The 16,095-nt window shown below is 38.6% G+C and overlaps 1 protein-coding gene across 10 annotated transcripts in view; it reads left to right on the top strand.

The window, feature by feature from the left end:
• Nucleotides 1–16,095, top strand: part of NEB (nebulin) — a 234,760-nt gene that overhangs the window by 81,900 nt on the left and 136,765 nt on the right. For all 10 annotated transcript variants that reach the window (XM_057744557.1, XM_057744559.1, XM_057744556.1 and 7 more), the window contains exons 56-67: nt 1,512–1,616; nt 3,053–3,160; nt 4,936–5,247; nt 6,231–6,437; nt 8,272–8,376; nt 9,904–10,011; nt 10,994–11,305; nt 11,916–12,122; nt 12,601–12,705; nt 12,870–12,977; nt 13,639–13,950; nt 15,085–15,291. In XM_057744557.1, the coding sequence (XP_057600540.1) occupies nt 1,512–1,616; nt 3,053–3,160; nt 4,936–5,247; nt 6,231–6,437; nt 8,272–8,376; nt 9,904–10,011; nt 10,994–11,305; nt 11,916–12,122; nt 12,601–12,705; nt 12,870–12,977; nt 13,639–13,950; nt 15,085–15,291 (2,196 nt within the window). The remainder of the gene's footprint in view (nt 1–1,511; nt 1,617–3,052; nt 3,161–4,935; nt 5,248–6,230; nt 6,438–8,271; nt 8,377–9,903; nt 10,012–10,993; nt 11,306–11,915; nt 12,123–12,600; nt 12,706–12,869; nt 12,978–13,638; nt 13,951–15,084; nt 15,292–16,095) is intronic.

The raw sequence follows: 16,095 nt of genomic DNA, 5'->3' as shown, positions 1-16,095 counted from the left end.
TTTGAACACCTTCCATGTGCCAGGCATGTATTATGTGCTGATGTTATCAAGATGGAACAGACGAGGATGAATGGGGTACAGGACAAGAGTATAAGACAAAGGCATGGATAGAAACAACATCGTCAGATGGAGAGACGAATGCTACAGGAGAGGCATGTGCTAAGTATGTAGAAGAGCAGAGGGTCACTGTCTGCCAGAGCTTCCCTGGAAAATAAGGGAAGGCTGCATTACTGGCAAAAGGAAAAACATAATGACAGTCAGGAAGTAATGAATGGAAGGACAGTGAAGGATGAAAGATTCAGGATTATAATTCTTCAAGACCTTATTATTGAGGGTCTTGCATGCTAATTTATACTCTGGACATTATGGGGTAGGTAACAGGAAGTACTGAAAAATTTTAATCCATGGGGTTGCATTATCAGGTGTGTTTTAAAAGATTATTGGCAAAAATTTCAGAGAATATATTGGAGAGGGGAGAGGTGGGAGGCAAGGAGATGAATTTGAAGGCTGCTTCAGAAATTCAACAGAAGCCTTATTTGGACTTAAATCAGGTGATAGCAGTGGGAAAGGAGATGTTTAGGAGGTAAAATTAACGAGATTCTCTGAATGCGTAGATGTGGTTTCTAAAGGCAGTGAGGAAGTGAAGATAGCTCTTGAATTCCTAGAAGAAATCATTTAGTATTTGGGGATTCATTTAGACATCAGCTGTTTCAGATTTTACTTGTGAAACATACACACCAGTTTTCAGATGATATCCACACAGGCGTGCCTGGGAAACAGAGGTATATGTGATAAATGACAACCTAGAGATTAAAAATCTATTTAGGATTCCGATTCTGTTTTAGTTTTAGAAATTAAACAATTTCTTTCTTTTTCATTACCAAGAGGAGGATACAGTATGATTTCTACCACCTGCACTTTGATGTCTTTCAGACATCTTTCAAATGACAAAATAGGGTAAATATGAAGTGGTAAGCCTTTTTTGTAGGCTGGATTTACATATAAGCACCTTTATATTATGAGGAAATTATGTGCTTTTACTGATACAATTATAATTGGAAAGTTTTTAGTGGAATTGAAAGACTCATTCTAACTACCTTTTTCTAAGAATTAAAAACAAAAAACAAAAAAAACAACCTCCAAACAAACAAAAAAACCACATGACTTTAGGAACTATTAACTCCACTAGCAAAAAATGACCTTTTCTGGCTTTGCTGAATTCTGTTATCCATGTTAGGGTTTCACATTTGAACTCATTTTTTATTCATCTCTGGCAAGCAAAGATTTCTATTTTTTTAGGATTTTTTCCTCTCTATTGTAATACAGAATTGTTGGGTCTTCCTTAAGGTAATGAGATTCTTGAGTTTCTTAAAATAGGAAGATGCCTTTGATAATTTTAAACAATAGAAATAGTGGAGGATTATATTAGGAATAACTCCTTTAAACGTGTAAATGATACATTTTCCTTTTTGAACGATAATGCATTTTATTTTTGTGACTGTGTGTTGCAGGTCTTATACAAAGCTAAAGGAGAAGATGTGAAACATAAATATACGATGGGTCCTGATCTTCCTCAATTTCTCCAGGCAAAGTGCAATGCTTACAATATAAGTGATGTAAGTAGGGTTTTTGATGGGGTGTGAAATCCAGACCTGATGATAAAACAATAGAATTTTAGAGTATGGCGGGGCCTTGACAATTTCAGTCAGTTTTCTCCATAGACCCCGTCAAAGCATATCCCATGATGATGGTTCTGTACTGTACCCGTTGAGTCAGCTTTTTCAAGTATAGGACAACTCTAAAGGGTATAGCATTCTTCTCTGTGTAGAGCTCAACACCTATTCCTCTAGTTTTCCTTGTTTTGCACATGCAGGAAGTTTTTATCCTTAAGAAAAATAAGAATAAATGAAATCCCCCCCCCCCTTTTTAACAACAACCCTAAAATTTCTAAAGCTAACCACCAGGTCTTCCCTGGACCTTCGTCTCATAAGACGAAACTACTTCATCTTCTCCAGTTGGTCCTCACACACTGTGGTTTCCAGAACCTCTCCTCTGGATCCACTCCAGTTTCTCAATATCCCGCTTCAATATGTGCCCAATCCGGACTTGGATGAATAAGTAGCACAAAGTCTAATAATTTTATGCTATACAAAGTAGGACATTTTGCTAATGTGACTTTTTTTTTATTTGAAATATAGTTGATTTACCATTAGTGTGACTTTTTAAATGTTTATTTATTATTTATTCATTTTTGGCTGTGTTGGGTCTTCGTTGCTGCACGTGGGCTTTCTCTAGTTCTGGCGAGCAGGGGCTGCTCTTTGTTGCTGTGCACGGGCTTCTCAGTGCAGTGATTTCTTCTGTTGTGGAGCACGGGCTCTAGCTGTGTGGGCTTCAGTAGTTGCAGCATGCAGGCTCAGCAGTTGTGGCTCATGGGCTCTAGAGCTCAGGCTCAGTAGTTGTGGCACACGGACTTAATTGCTCCATGACATGTGGGATCTTCCCAGACCAGGAATCAAACCCATGTCCCCTGCATTGGCAGGCAGATTCTTAACCACTGCACCACCAGGGAAGTCCCAGTGTGACTTCCTTTTTTTTTTTTTTTTTAATGTTTATTTGATACAGACAAACTACTTGGCATAATATTCTCATTTCTTTTATTCTATTTTCAAAATTAGAAACATCAGCAATCACCTTGTTAGTTTCCTTTCTATAAGTGAAACAGTCATCATTGTACTTATTCTGTTTCCTCAATTTTTTTTGGCCATTTATTTATTTATTATTTTTGGGGGGGTACACCAAGTTCAATGATCTGTTTTTGTACATATATCCCCATATTCCCTCCCTCCCTCGACTCCCCCCAACCCTCTCCATCCCAGTCCTCTAAGGCATCATCCATCCTCGAGTCCCAGTGTGACTTCTTAAAATAGTGCATGCTATAGGAGATTCTTCTGTCTTCCATCTGAAAAAGACCAAAACAGTCCCAGCTGTTGAGGAATCACTGTAGCTGATTACTCCACAGCATGCTGACTTCCTTTTTCCTTTTCCATCCCAGGTCTGTTATAAACGGGACTGGCATGACTTAATAGCCAAGGGCAACAATGTGCTAGGTGACGCTATACCCATCACTGCAGCCAAAGCTTCGAGAAACATTGCCAGTGACGTGAGTAAAAATTTTAGGTGAAATCTGGGTGATTGCCTTCTTACAAAGTAATCAGATGGGTGCTTGTTAAAATGATACCACATTGAAAACAATATATTGAATTAATGACATCCCAATTCTCCACAAAATATTGTTTTGAAAACCTGTCACTTTTTCAACGTTTTGTGATTCTTTTCAGTTGACCCTACTTGGTAGATCTGTCATAAATCTGACAGCCGCTTTCTCCCCTGATTCATAGCCCAAATTACCTTCCCTGATACATTTCCCTGACGGCCCACATTTATTTTCAGGGAGAACACCCTGAATGACACTAACACATTAAATTCAGATAACTGCCTGCATTATAATTGTATTAAGAAGACTGAAAAGATGTTAAATAAAACATACAGATTTTATAAACCAAATGGGGAAAAGCCCACTTTTCTAGAATATAATTTTATTTCATCTGTAATAGAATTGATGCCCATTTCGTCTGTTAGAAAAAGCATGCACTTCTTCCCATCATTGAAAAACAAAATTTTCCAAACCTATGCATGCCCCATAGATTTCACTGTCACACCCTATTCCAAAGGCTGCAGTCTTAGTTTGAGACAAGAGAAGAAAGAAACCACGAGTACAGACCATGTGGAAGATAGGGTGTAAGAATTCTATAGCTTTTATTGTAGGGCTGGTACCGAAAATGTGTTCCTCAAAGGTTTGCACATCACTGTGAAATACATTTCTAGTTTAAGGAGAAAGTCTAAAGTATGACATTATCATTTTTATTTTTAGCCCTTACACAGAACTTTTTCTAACATGCGTAGAAATTACTTGATCGTTCTTTTGCCTGTAATACTCTTGCTTATAAATTGGTGCTTAAATGGCAGGAGCAGAGTGCCTTCATAGTTTGGGTGGGTTTGAATTCTCTTACATAAAAACTGAGGTTTTGATCTGTTACCTACCGTATAGCTCAATCTACACCTCATTGCTAATTTCAGCAGTGAGAAACCTTGGACAGCAGAGCTTTTGCAGTCAGCCTTTTATTGATGGGGAAAGCTCTCCGTGGTTCCTGCCCTTATTACTGTATATGGTTCCCTAATTCATCTGCAGCTCTTTTAGCAGTGAGCTTGGAGTGTAGTTGCTGAGAAATGGGGTTGGGTGAAAGCCCAGTAATCTGCCTCTGCAGCATCTAAATTGATGTTACTTAAAAAGAAGAGTGTTTTTGTTTTAACCATATTAGGTCAACCTGAGACAACAAACAGTAATATTTTCCATCCCCCACCCCAAAGAGATCTGAGCATAAACATCTTACGTGTAGAGTTCTTTAGAGTTTCTTCTGCACCTGTTGTGTACATATCACTGAGCCAATCAGAATAGAAAACAGATATATTTCTAGTATTCTATGATGTGAACTAACATGTTGGACTAGGAAAATTCACATCCCTGGGAAACCAGGAGATGTTGGTCTTATATTTTAGAAGGTGTTGTGCTTATATTGAATGTGAAAACTCCGTTGATTTTATATTAAGTTCTACACGCAAACCATCTCTAGGATTCATAGCAAAGAAAAGAAACTGGTCCTGAATTTATCATGACATCCATATATAACCCCGCAGTTGGAAATAAATGCTTTCACTCTAAATTTCCTGGGGTTGGGGGCTGTGGGGTGTGGATTGCATTTCTTGTACAGTCTTTCAGAAAGTCACGATACTCTGAATGCCTTTGTGTGTGAATATGATTGCTACACCTAATGTTCCCCATGCTGGAACTTTGCTAACCAAATTCTGCCTCCACAGTATAAATACAAGGAAGCTTACGAGAAGGCAAAGGGAAAGCATGTCGGTTTTAGAAGCCTCCAGGATGATCCCAAGCTGGTCCACTATATGAATGTGGCAAAGTTACAGTCCGATCGTGAATACAAGAAGAACTATGAAAACACCAAAACCAGCTACCATACCCCTGGGGACATGGTTAGCATTACAGCTGCAAAGATGGCCCAGGATGTTGCCACCAACGTCAACTACAAGCAGCCGATACATCATTACACATATCTACCTGATGCCCTGAGTCTTCAGCACACCAGGAATGTGAATCAAATGCAGAGTGATGTGAGTATGTATAACATAACAGATCCAGAGATGTTGGTACTGAACAGGTGATCATTTCTTCCTATTTTAGTAGACTTTGCAATACAATAAGATATTTGAAAAATGTACTTTAACATAATACAGTCATCATTGAAAGAGTAACAAAGGCGTGGTAGACAAACTGTGTTTTGCTAGCTTTCTGTGCTCCTATCGCAATCATTGATACTGTCTTTATTAACTTACGGATCAAAGATAAAGCCATATTCTACTAAGTACGTAAGCCACCTTGCTTCTCAACAAGAGGAGATGGTTGCCCCTGGTGGGCCTGCTTCAACTTTGATGTGTATAATGCAAAATAGGAGCAGTCTCTATTCTTTCTGAATTTGGGAAAGTTTTTGTATTTTTTTCTATTTTTTAACTCAAGGTTACACTCTCATGCATGTAAATCTATATAACAAGTCATCTAAAATGAACCAGGAAGGCTTTGTAATTGCGGCATGACTCACGGAGAGCTGCATGGGGAGGGTGTTTAATATTCAGGGCATTTCCTGCTTCAGGAGCCAAGTTTTTGTACGAATTGTCCTTGGTGAAGGGAAGAAATGGTGTTCATTTATTATTGTTCAATGAAAATGTCTCTCTCCAAATGATGTAGAGGAGCCTATGTGAACAGTGTGTGTGACATCCAAAAGTTGTGCAGTTTTCAGTGAAATCAAAAGGAAAGCCCAATTTATTGTCAGAAGAGACACATTTTCTTCAGCAGTCTGTGGAAATATGTGGCCTAGATTCTCTCCTGGAATGTATAATGCACTCTAACAACAGAATGGTTTTTTCTTATGACCACATTCTGGTAAGAAAGTCTGTGGCAGACATAGCCAAAAGCTCCAGTATAGACACAAGCATGCTGACAGCTTGCTCCTCATTCCCCTGGATAGAACTGCAGATTTCAGAAACATCCCTTGAGTGTGCTCTAGGATATCTCCTCATCTGAGATTACTCTTTTCCAGAATGTATATAAAGACGAGTACAACAACTTCTTCAAGGGCATTGGATGGTTCCCTCTCGGTTCCCTGGAGGTTGAGAAGGCCAAGAAAGCAGGCAATGCACTAAATGAGAGAAAGTACCGACAGCACCCAGATACCATCAAGTTCACAAGTGTGCCTGATTCCATGGGCATGGTTTTGGCTCAGCACAACACAAAGCAGCTAAGTGATGTAAGTGGTTTTCCTTCAAACGGTTTTGTCCATGAGTAACCCCGTGACTAGTTACTCTACTGTTCTTCTTAATTCAATTCATGAGGATGCATCCATGTTAGAAAATCAGCTGCTTTCAGAGATATATTCAAAAGGTTTTACTTTTGAAGCAACTTGGGACTTAAGAAGAACAGGGAGGAGAGAAGGAAGATGTTCCAAGTTGGCTTTATTTTCCAAATGTAGAGAGTCTGTGTTATTTCTAAGCAGACCCCTACCTTATATATACATGAAATAAAATTATATCTGTTATCATCTGTGACCTTGTCTGAATTGCAAACCAAGATATTTATTGCTCTGAGTTGCAAGAGTTCTACCTAGCCAGGTGAGGAAAAGGCTAATGTCCTAATCCCCTTGCAAAATAAATAGCCCAATATTCTGAGAGAGAGAGGCCTCTGGGGAGGAGTTAAGCAGTTTGCTTTCAGAGTCATCCAGAGTTGCCTTTCTGAGTCCAGGTCTGTCTGGACCCTTTTTCTTTGTCAGAGGCTAATTACAATGCTCAGTGCTTCACCTCATTTGATAATTTCAGAGTTCTGTTAAGTTACCTTCCCCAGAAAGAGAATGATAAATAAAAACCAAAAAGAGAGGACTTTTTGTGTTTTTAGCCCCAGATATTCGAAGGTGGAGAATGCATTCTTTGGCTCAGACTGGAGGGTTATCTGTGGATTTGATTTCTCAGACCAGTTTCACATTACCACAGATGTTTCAAGATTAATTCTATTTTAGTGGTACTAAATGGTGTAGATTCTTCTGATTTCTTTTGTATTGACCGAGGTGTCACTTCTCACTGTTTTTCCAGTTAGCTAGGAAAACCCTACACTCATTATATTGTCTTCCTCATCCCAATAAATGCTATCAACGTCTACCTCGTTACTCAAGCCCGAAACCTGGCAGTCACCACTGACACCTCCCTGTGTGAACCCCCACATCCAATGCGTCTGCTCAGTTAGCCTCCCGAATCTCTCAGCCATCCTGGTGGAGCACTTCACTGTCTTTCAGCTGCCACCAACCCTAGTTCTGGCCTCCATATCTCTCATGTGGACAGCTATAATAATCCGTTATCTGGACTCCCTGCCTGGGGTCACACACAAAAGCCAAAAAGACTGTCTTAAAACATAAATCAATTCGTGTCCTTCTTATGCTTAAAACCCCTTAGTAACTTCTTGAACTCAAAGTAAAATCTAAACTCTTAACTTGGTTGAAAAGGCCCTCAGCTCTGTGGCCCTGCCCCCCTCCTGTCTAATCCTTCCGGGACCCCCTCAGCATATTTCAGTCTGGTGACCTTCAGTCCCTCAAGCTGGCTGTGCCCCTTCCAGACCCAGGACCTTGAGTGCACTTCTTCTGCCCAGACCCTTCCCCTTTCTTCAAGTTTGGGCATAAGTGTTACCTTTTTAGAGAGCCTTTGCTGACCTTCATTTCTTTCCTAAAGTTATTTTATTTGCAACATATGACAAATTCTAGCTCTGTCTTACAGTTTACATGTTATTCTCTGTTTCCTCTACTGGACTATAAGCGCCAAGAGGACAGGTCTGCCTTTTTTCTTTTTTTCTTTTTTTTTAACTACTTTAAACACAGAACCTACCACACTGCCTATTGGCCCACACTGCTGTCCAATAAATATTGGTGGAATAAGCGAATGAATATGTCTGCCAACCCTCCCTCTGTGTGATAGTGTAGCTAATTGCCTTGTAAATGGAAAAACACAAACAATAGTCTTCATTTTTAAAGGAATGTGTGCTAGATGAAACTTACATTATGTTAGCTAATATGGTTTGCACACTGCCTCCTTTGTTTTTAGTTGAACTACAAGGTAGAGGGAGAGAAACTGAAGCACAAGTACACTATGGACCCTGATGTGCCACAGTTTATTCAAGCCAAGGTCAATGCCTTCAACATGAGTGATGTGAGTATTTGGCCTGGTGCCAGTCTAATATTGCTTACATGGGCCTCTTCTTTCCAGTTCTGTGTAGCCCTAGCACTGGGAATTTGAGGGGGAGCAAACTGAGTGCAGACACTTTGATTCTTTGTTGGAGCAGGTCATTGAGAGGTCATGACTGCCGGGTGACCCTTAAGCTAGACCTGGGCAACTGGAGGCTCCTTACCCCCTCCGCTGTCCTTGGAATGCACATTCTGCCCACTGTTCCCACAGTGGGAGCCATTTTCAAGGATGCAGGCTTGAGAGACCCATATGTTTTTGAATCTACTTGGACTGAATCCAGTTGAGGCCTAAATAAACTTGTAAGGTTCTGGCGGGTGGGTGCAAAGATCTACTTGTCTTGTGACTGCCCAAGACAACCCTCAAATGTAAGTTCCCGTGTTTATTAAATCTGTCACCTACCAAGCTGGAGAGGTCAGCCTGTTTCTTCAGTCTCTCCTTGCCCTCCATGTACAGGGACCAATTTGTGAACCAATAGTCTTCAGATTGGATCCTTATCATAGAATATGAGACTAGAGGCTACCATACATTTCACGTAATGCAGACTCTTCCCAACTGTGGGCTACACCTCATTAGTGGGTTATAAAATCAATCTAGTAGATTGTGTTCCATTTTTTTTAAAAGTGAAAAAATGGGACAGACAAGATTGGAAAATACAGGCGTGCATAGTCTGTAGTAAGGATAAGTATTGCTATTTCTATAACTTTTGTTTCGGTTATTTGTTAAACTTCTAAACAAGTTTACTGTAATTTTCTTTAAAAACATTTTTGTATGTGACTAGCATCTCTCTTGGGTAGTCTAGATACATAATTGGTGGCAGTGTTTAAATTTACTATTATGAATTATTTCCTTTTGCTTTTAAAGCAAATATATAAATTCTAATTTAAAGATATAATCAAGCCTAGATAAAATTATTCATTTCTTAAAAGATGACTTAGTCATTCTTCCTAACATTTTAGACTCTCTTTTATCTCCAAAGAAACATTTTTTTAAGTACCTATTTCCATGCTTTTGGCTTATTTAAAGCTTTTCCTGCTTTTATCAGTAATATTTTAACATTAAGATTAATTAAAACTGGATAGTACTACGTTTGAATTTTTAATTTTAGTATCTACATCTTTCTGTAAGTTTAAAATGCTTCATTACAAAAAATACAAGAAAATAAAAGCAATTACATGCTTACGGTAGAAAAATTGGAAATATAGAAAATTATGAAAAAATTAAAATCTTTTGTTATCCCACATTCAGAGCCTTAACCTTCCATTGCTTTTTTATGCAAACATATACATTTTCTACAGCAGTTGAGATCATACTGTGTATATAGTTTACTGATTTTTTTTTTAAGAATCTAATAGATTCCTAAAAGCTGAACCAAGAGTCCTAATTCTGGATTCTTTTAATAGAAAGGAATATACTGTGATGTTTTATAAGAAAGATTTTGGCATCCTGTATTTAATTATGTCAGATAATAAAATAATCTCTCCTTTTTTCAAGGCTCATTATAAAGCAGATTGGAAGAAAACCCTTGCTAAGGGGTATGATTTGAGAACAGATGCCATTCCAATTGTTGCTGCAAAAAGTTCAAGGAATATTGCTAGTGATGTAAGTCCAGTTTGAAAGTAGGAAACTCTCTTTATATTTTAAAAAATCTTTACATGGTGTAAGAGGTTATATGAGCTATATTAGGAAGCAAATAAAAAATTGTAATATAAAAATATTTCCTAATCTCTTATGTACCAATGATTTTATTTTATCTTGCTTCACTTAAAAATAGTTAAAAACTGAACATAGTTGTTACAAAGAAGATAATTTTTTTAACTGTGAAATACTTGGAATTCTCATTAGTATTATTATTATGAACTCAAAAACTGCTTCTTATTTGGATTTTGTTAAGAAAAAAAACCTTGGTATACTAAAATATCACTAAATCAAAAACGTCTCCCAGTATCTTAAAAGAGTACAATTTTTTGATAATATAATTTCCATAAAGAAAAAAATATGATGAAATACGGAAAACCGGGAAGAATTATAGATTAAATGATAGTATTTCAGTTACTGACCTGCTTACTTATTTACTTAATTAATTACTTTTTACAAATTAAGTTACATTTTCTATATGAATTGATATAATACCTTGATGGAGTAGAAACTCATTCATTTGGAGTTGAATATACTAATTTTTATAATATCTTTGCTAAATTTACTCAGGATTATGCAAATACTTTTTAAGGTAATGCAAATTAATCATAGAAACAGGTAATAAAAACTATGTACACCAAATCCTTAATAAACTTTTCAGGAACCTTTGAGCATATTCAAAGAATCCACTTACAAATAATCTAGATATAAACTACAATTTATTCCATTCTTAATTATCCCCAGAGCAGATCTCAAGACCATCCATTGGAAGTGGATCCATTTTGCTAGTTGTTTATTTAAAAATAGTAAAAAAAAAAAAAAAGTTAGATGTTACCTAAATTCAGGCTGAATTTGGCTATTGCTAAATTTGTGATATAAATTCAATTTAATACTTTTCCTACAATCTACCCTATCAAACTTCCGTCTGCCCTTCCTTTTCATATAGTTTAAATACAAGGAGGCCTACGAGAAAGCCAGAGGCAAACAAGTTGGATTTCTCAGTCTTCAAGATGATCCTAAACTGGTTCACTACATGAATGTAGCCAAAATACAGTCAGATCGTGAGTACAAAAAGGGCTATGAAGCCAGCAAGACCAGGTATCACACCCCCTTGGATATGTTGAGTGTGACAGCAGCCAAGAAATCCCAGGAGGTTGTCACCAACACCAACTACAGACAACCCTTCCACCACTATACCCTGCTGCCTGATGCCTTGAATGTGGAGCACTCCAGGAACGCGATGCAGATTCAAAGTGATGTACGTAGCAGTGGTCAGATTGTCAGCATAGAATTAGTTATCCATTTCTAGCTGGCAGCTGGGAAGAACTAGAAGTTGGCAATTCCATTTACTCCATCCTAACCCTGGTTGGACTCACTGTAATTAGGAATCCTCTGTGGAATTTGGAATTTTAGGATTTCACTCATTTGAACTATATATATATATATATATATATATATATATATAGTTTCCTTTGGTTATTTTATTTATATATATAATAAATATATATATATTTAAACTTTGGATGTTAGACCCAACATATGATATATTCTGTGAAAGACTAAGAGGTCCAAATGGGTGCTATATAACATCCCTTCCAGTACAAAGTTCTGTTAAGTTTTCCCCCAACTAAATTAAATTTTTAAAGGAATTATTGGGTCAGAATTTTCTGTTCAAAACCACTGTGAATTCAATCACTTTTATAATTAATTTTTTTCTGAAGGATGGTAGGGAATAAAAAGCAGGGTATTCTCCCATCCCCCAATCCTTTTTTTTTTTTTTCTCTTTTTGAAAATGAGCAAATCATCTGGCCAAGGAAAACCAGGCCCTGACTCTTGCTGAAACGAATATTTCCTTTTTCGTTGTAAAGAACCTGTACAAATCTGACTTCACCAACTGGATGAAAGGGATTGGCTGGGTGCCGATAGAGTCGCTGGAGGTGGAGAAGGCAAGGAAAGCAGGAGAGATTCTTAGTGAGAAGAAGTACCGCCAGCACCCCGAGAAGCTGAAGTTCACATACGCCATGGACACAATGGAGCAAGCACTAAACAAAAGTAACAAACTGATCATGAACAAGGTAAGAACTCACCTGCTGGCCTCGGCCTCAGAACCCTCACAGTGCTCAGACCATTGAACTAAGCAGTGCCATTTTGACCTTCACCAGCATTTTCATCTTTCTGATGGTCATGGTCATGGTGGTGGTGGTGGTGGGAGGGAGCAGTCTATAACCTTCATCGTGTCTAGAGAACTCCCAGCTCTACCGACCCCAGGCAGTCTGTCAACACTACGCTGAGCGCGTGATAGAACTACAAAACTCCATGTAATGTGTGGTAGGGGCAAGAGAGCATTTATTGTTTCAGGGGAAGAGGGCTCCCTTGTTTGATGATTTTTTAAATCATATGTCCAGTCTCATCAGTCCCTCTTCTTGCTATTTCATTCATTTTCCAATATCAGATTTAAGCTCTTCTGCCATGGAGATGTGAGCCTCTTCCTCTTGATAGCACATGGCAGATTTGTCCTGCTGTACACTCATGTGCCTGCTTTTCTTGTTGTAGAGGCTCTACACTGAAAAATGGAACAAAGACAAGACCACCATTCATGTCATGCCTGATACTCCAGACATTTTACTCTCTAGAGTAAACCAAATCACCATGAGTGATGTAAGTAGATTAATAACAACAAAAATGGGGGCAGGGCGGAAAGAGTTTGAAGGGAACTAGTATTTGTGGAATATCTGTCTCCCACATGCTAACCACTTTAAAATCAGAATCTGCATTCTAACCAGACTAACAAGATGCTGGTGTTTTTCTCCTTCATCATTTAGAAACTGTACAAAGCTGGCTGGGAAGAAGAAAAGAAGAAAGGATATGACCTGAGGCCTGATGCCATCCCAATAAAGGCTGCAAGAGCCTCCAGAGACATTGCCAGTGATGTAAGTGCTTCCACTGGGCCTTATTTAGTCTAAATGAAAAAAAGAGCAAATGAGCCAAGCTCATGTGTATACAGGAGCTGCAGTCAGCTCTATCCAGTGTTGGTGGGACCACTGTCCCATGTAACACACAAGACACCTCCCTTCACCCCATCCAAGGACCCTCTAATCATTTGGTCATCATTGAGTGTAAAAAGTGACCGGGTCTTGTTAAAATAAGTTGCTTTTAGAGTGCTTAAATTGTTTATGGGCAATTCTAAGCAAACTTAGGGATGTGATCTATACATTTTACCCAGAAGATCCATTACCACGCTCTTCCCTGAATGTAGAGATGCACCATGAGAAATGGTGCCTGCAGCCTTTTCCGCTGGTTACACAGCTGAGTGGGAAAAGCTGCTTTCTAAATCACCCTAAAACAACCTATTTACACATCTCTTTGATTAACTCTGAGATGATTTTTTCCTACATGGACTCATGTCTGGCAAGAAATTTGAAGCAAAAAGATTTTGCTCCCTGCCCCCTAGCCCCAACAAATCTTCCCTCTCTAAGTTTAGAGTAGCTCTAAAACCCTACACCTATGACAAAGCTAATGACGTCTAGTGAATTATATTTTGTTCTCTCTCCTTCACTGTCTTCATCACCCTATTTCTTTTTCCATCCACAGTACAAGTACAAGCAAGCCTATGAACAAGCCAAAGGGAAACAAATTGGCTTCCGGAGCCTAGAGGACGACCCCAAGTTGGTGCACTTCATGCAAGTGGCCAAGATGCAGTCGGACCGGGAGTACAAGAAGGCGTACGAGAAATCCAAGACATCCTTCCACACCCCGGTAGACATGCTCAGCATGGTGGCAGCCAAGAAGTCTCAGGAAGTGGCCACCAATGCCAACTACAGGCATGTGATCCATAGCTACAACATGCTTCCTGATGCCATGAGCTTTGAATTGGCCAAAAACATGATGCAGATTCAAAGTGATGTAAGTGACAGCCATAGCGTTTGCAGAGCACTTACTCTGGATAATAAGCAAATCATGAAACGGCCATAAATGATGACATTTTGAAAATCCTAAAAGAAATTCATGTGTAATTTCACAATGAGGTGTTTCATGTTCTACCTTAGATTGAATTTATTTTTTTTAACACCACAGGGATGAATCCTATCTGTTATCACTGTGAGCATTGTTGGATGCTAGATTCAGCAACAGCAAATGAAATTTGGTTTCAGAGAGAATGTGTTGAAGGTAATATATCTAGCATAGGGAGTCAAAAGTATAAAAAGTTCCTGGTTAAGGAGTAAAAGGTAAAACAGAAAGTCAGATAACTTGAGAGCTACTGCCCCTCACCCCCAACCAACTTTCATTTCCAGCTTTGTAATTGCCTGTTTTACTTACTGATGAAATAGTAAGGAGGTGATGGCTATCAGAATAAATGTGAGGAAGGCACAGAGGGTAGAAAGCCAAGAATTCAGCTGTAGAGGCCCTTTGGTGGCTGGGGGAAGTGAATTTAAATTATGAACCAAAGGCAGGCCACACCAAGCCTATATTTCTCTTTGGAAATGTAGGAGCTGAGCTATAGCTGGGGAGGTACATAAGCACCCAAATGAAAGCAACCATCATACAGTTGTAGAGGGAGATACCCAAGTTGAGGGGGAAAAATGAAATTTGCACAAAGTACCAGTGAGGTTCCTGGCATACCTGAAGGAGTTGTAACCATGGTGGCTGCTCAAAGGCTTATAGCAAAAGAGAGAAATGGGGTCCCCTAAGCCATCTATTAACCAAAGGGACTTGGGATTTTTGTAAGAAAGTCAGTCCAGCATGGTCACCTCTCTTGAGATATTAACAGTCACATGGTAGATTGATCTGTTTGGTATTTCTTAGCACTTTTTTCCTTATGAAGGCATTGAGAAAAACAAATCACAAAGATGTTACTGCTTGTTTTAAATTACTCGTGCAATGAAATATAAAAAAAATTAAAGTTTAGGGATAAAAGTAATTGAAGTTGAATATACTATTGGTTGAAAACTGAAGTGGAACTTATGGAATATGAAACACCCTCTCACGGTTCTTGGAAGATCTGGTTTCTTCTCATCCTCGAACTTTTCTCTTTTGCAGAATCAGTACAAAGCTGACTACACTGACTTCATGAAGGGTGTTGGATGGCTCCCTCTGGGCTCCCTGGAGGCTGAGAAAAACAAGAAAGCCATGGAGATTATCAGTGAAAAGAAGTACCGCCAACACCCAGACACTTTGAAGTATTCCACTTTAATGGATTCAATGAACATGGTTTTGGCCAAAAATAATGCAAAAATTATGAATGAAGTAAGTCTTTCAGTAATGTTGTGTTTCATAGTCATCCAGCATAAGCCAGTTATATCTTACATTTAATCTACAGGTTTGTTTTAATAACAGTTTTAGGGCATCATAATTAATGTTTCCTCTACCTTGACAAAGGGTCTTGTAGTTAAAAAAAAAAAGATAGAAATTAGTCCTAATAAGTGCCATCCCCAAATATTCAATGAACCACCCTACCCAATAGACATAAAATAAGTATAGACTCTTTTCTTTTAATGCAAATCTTGAAAATGAGTCCCATTTATCTGTGAAATTGAGTAGCAGTTCATGATGCTGAATCAGTAGACTGTAGGACTGACAACAGCTGGGTGTTGCAGCCCGCCCCTGCTTCTTTGCTCTTTTGATGGAGTAAAAGAAAACTCCTAGATTACAAGGCTGTAGCAGCATTCTGAGCCAGGACCTTCTCTGGGCAATGCTGAGAGCTCTCCACCAGTAGTTCCCTGGATCGTTAATGATTCCATCTTTTAGAAAAGCCTTCCTGTAGTTTGACATTATTAGCCACAGGTTGATTTCGGGACCAACAAGCACATCATCCTTGGACATCTATTTTTAAGTTGCGAATAAATAATTGCAGCAGCAATAATTATATTGTGTGGATCATAATTAGAAATGCCATTGATTAACCAAAAAAGGAAAAACAGTTTGGACCAGAACATGAAACAGTTGCAGAAGATGATGTAGAAAGATAGAGCTGTATTATGCTAAGTTCTGAGTACATCCTCTGGAGTCTTCTGGGAAAGAATTTTGTCAAGAAAATCAACCTCTTTGAAA

This window comes from Hippopotamus amphibius, chromosome 8, assembly GCF_030028045.1.
Source record: "Hippopotamus amphibius kiboko isolate mHipAmp2 chromosome 8, mHipAmp2.hap2, whole genome shotgun sequence".
In the NCBI taxonomy this organism is placed as follows: Eukaryota; Metazoa; Chordata; class Mammalia; order Artiodactyla; family Hippopotamidae; genus Hippopotamus; species Hippopotamus amphibius.
This window is presented reverse-complemented; position numbering and strand designations above follow the sequence as displayed.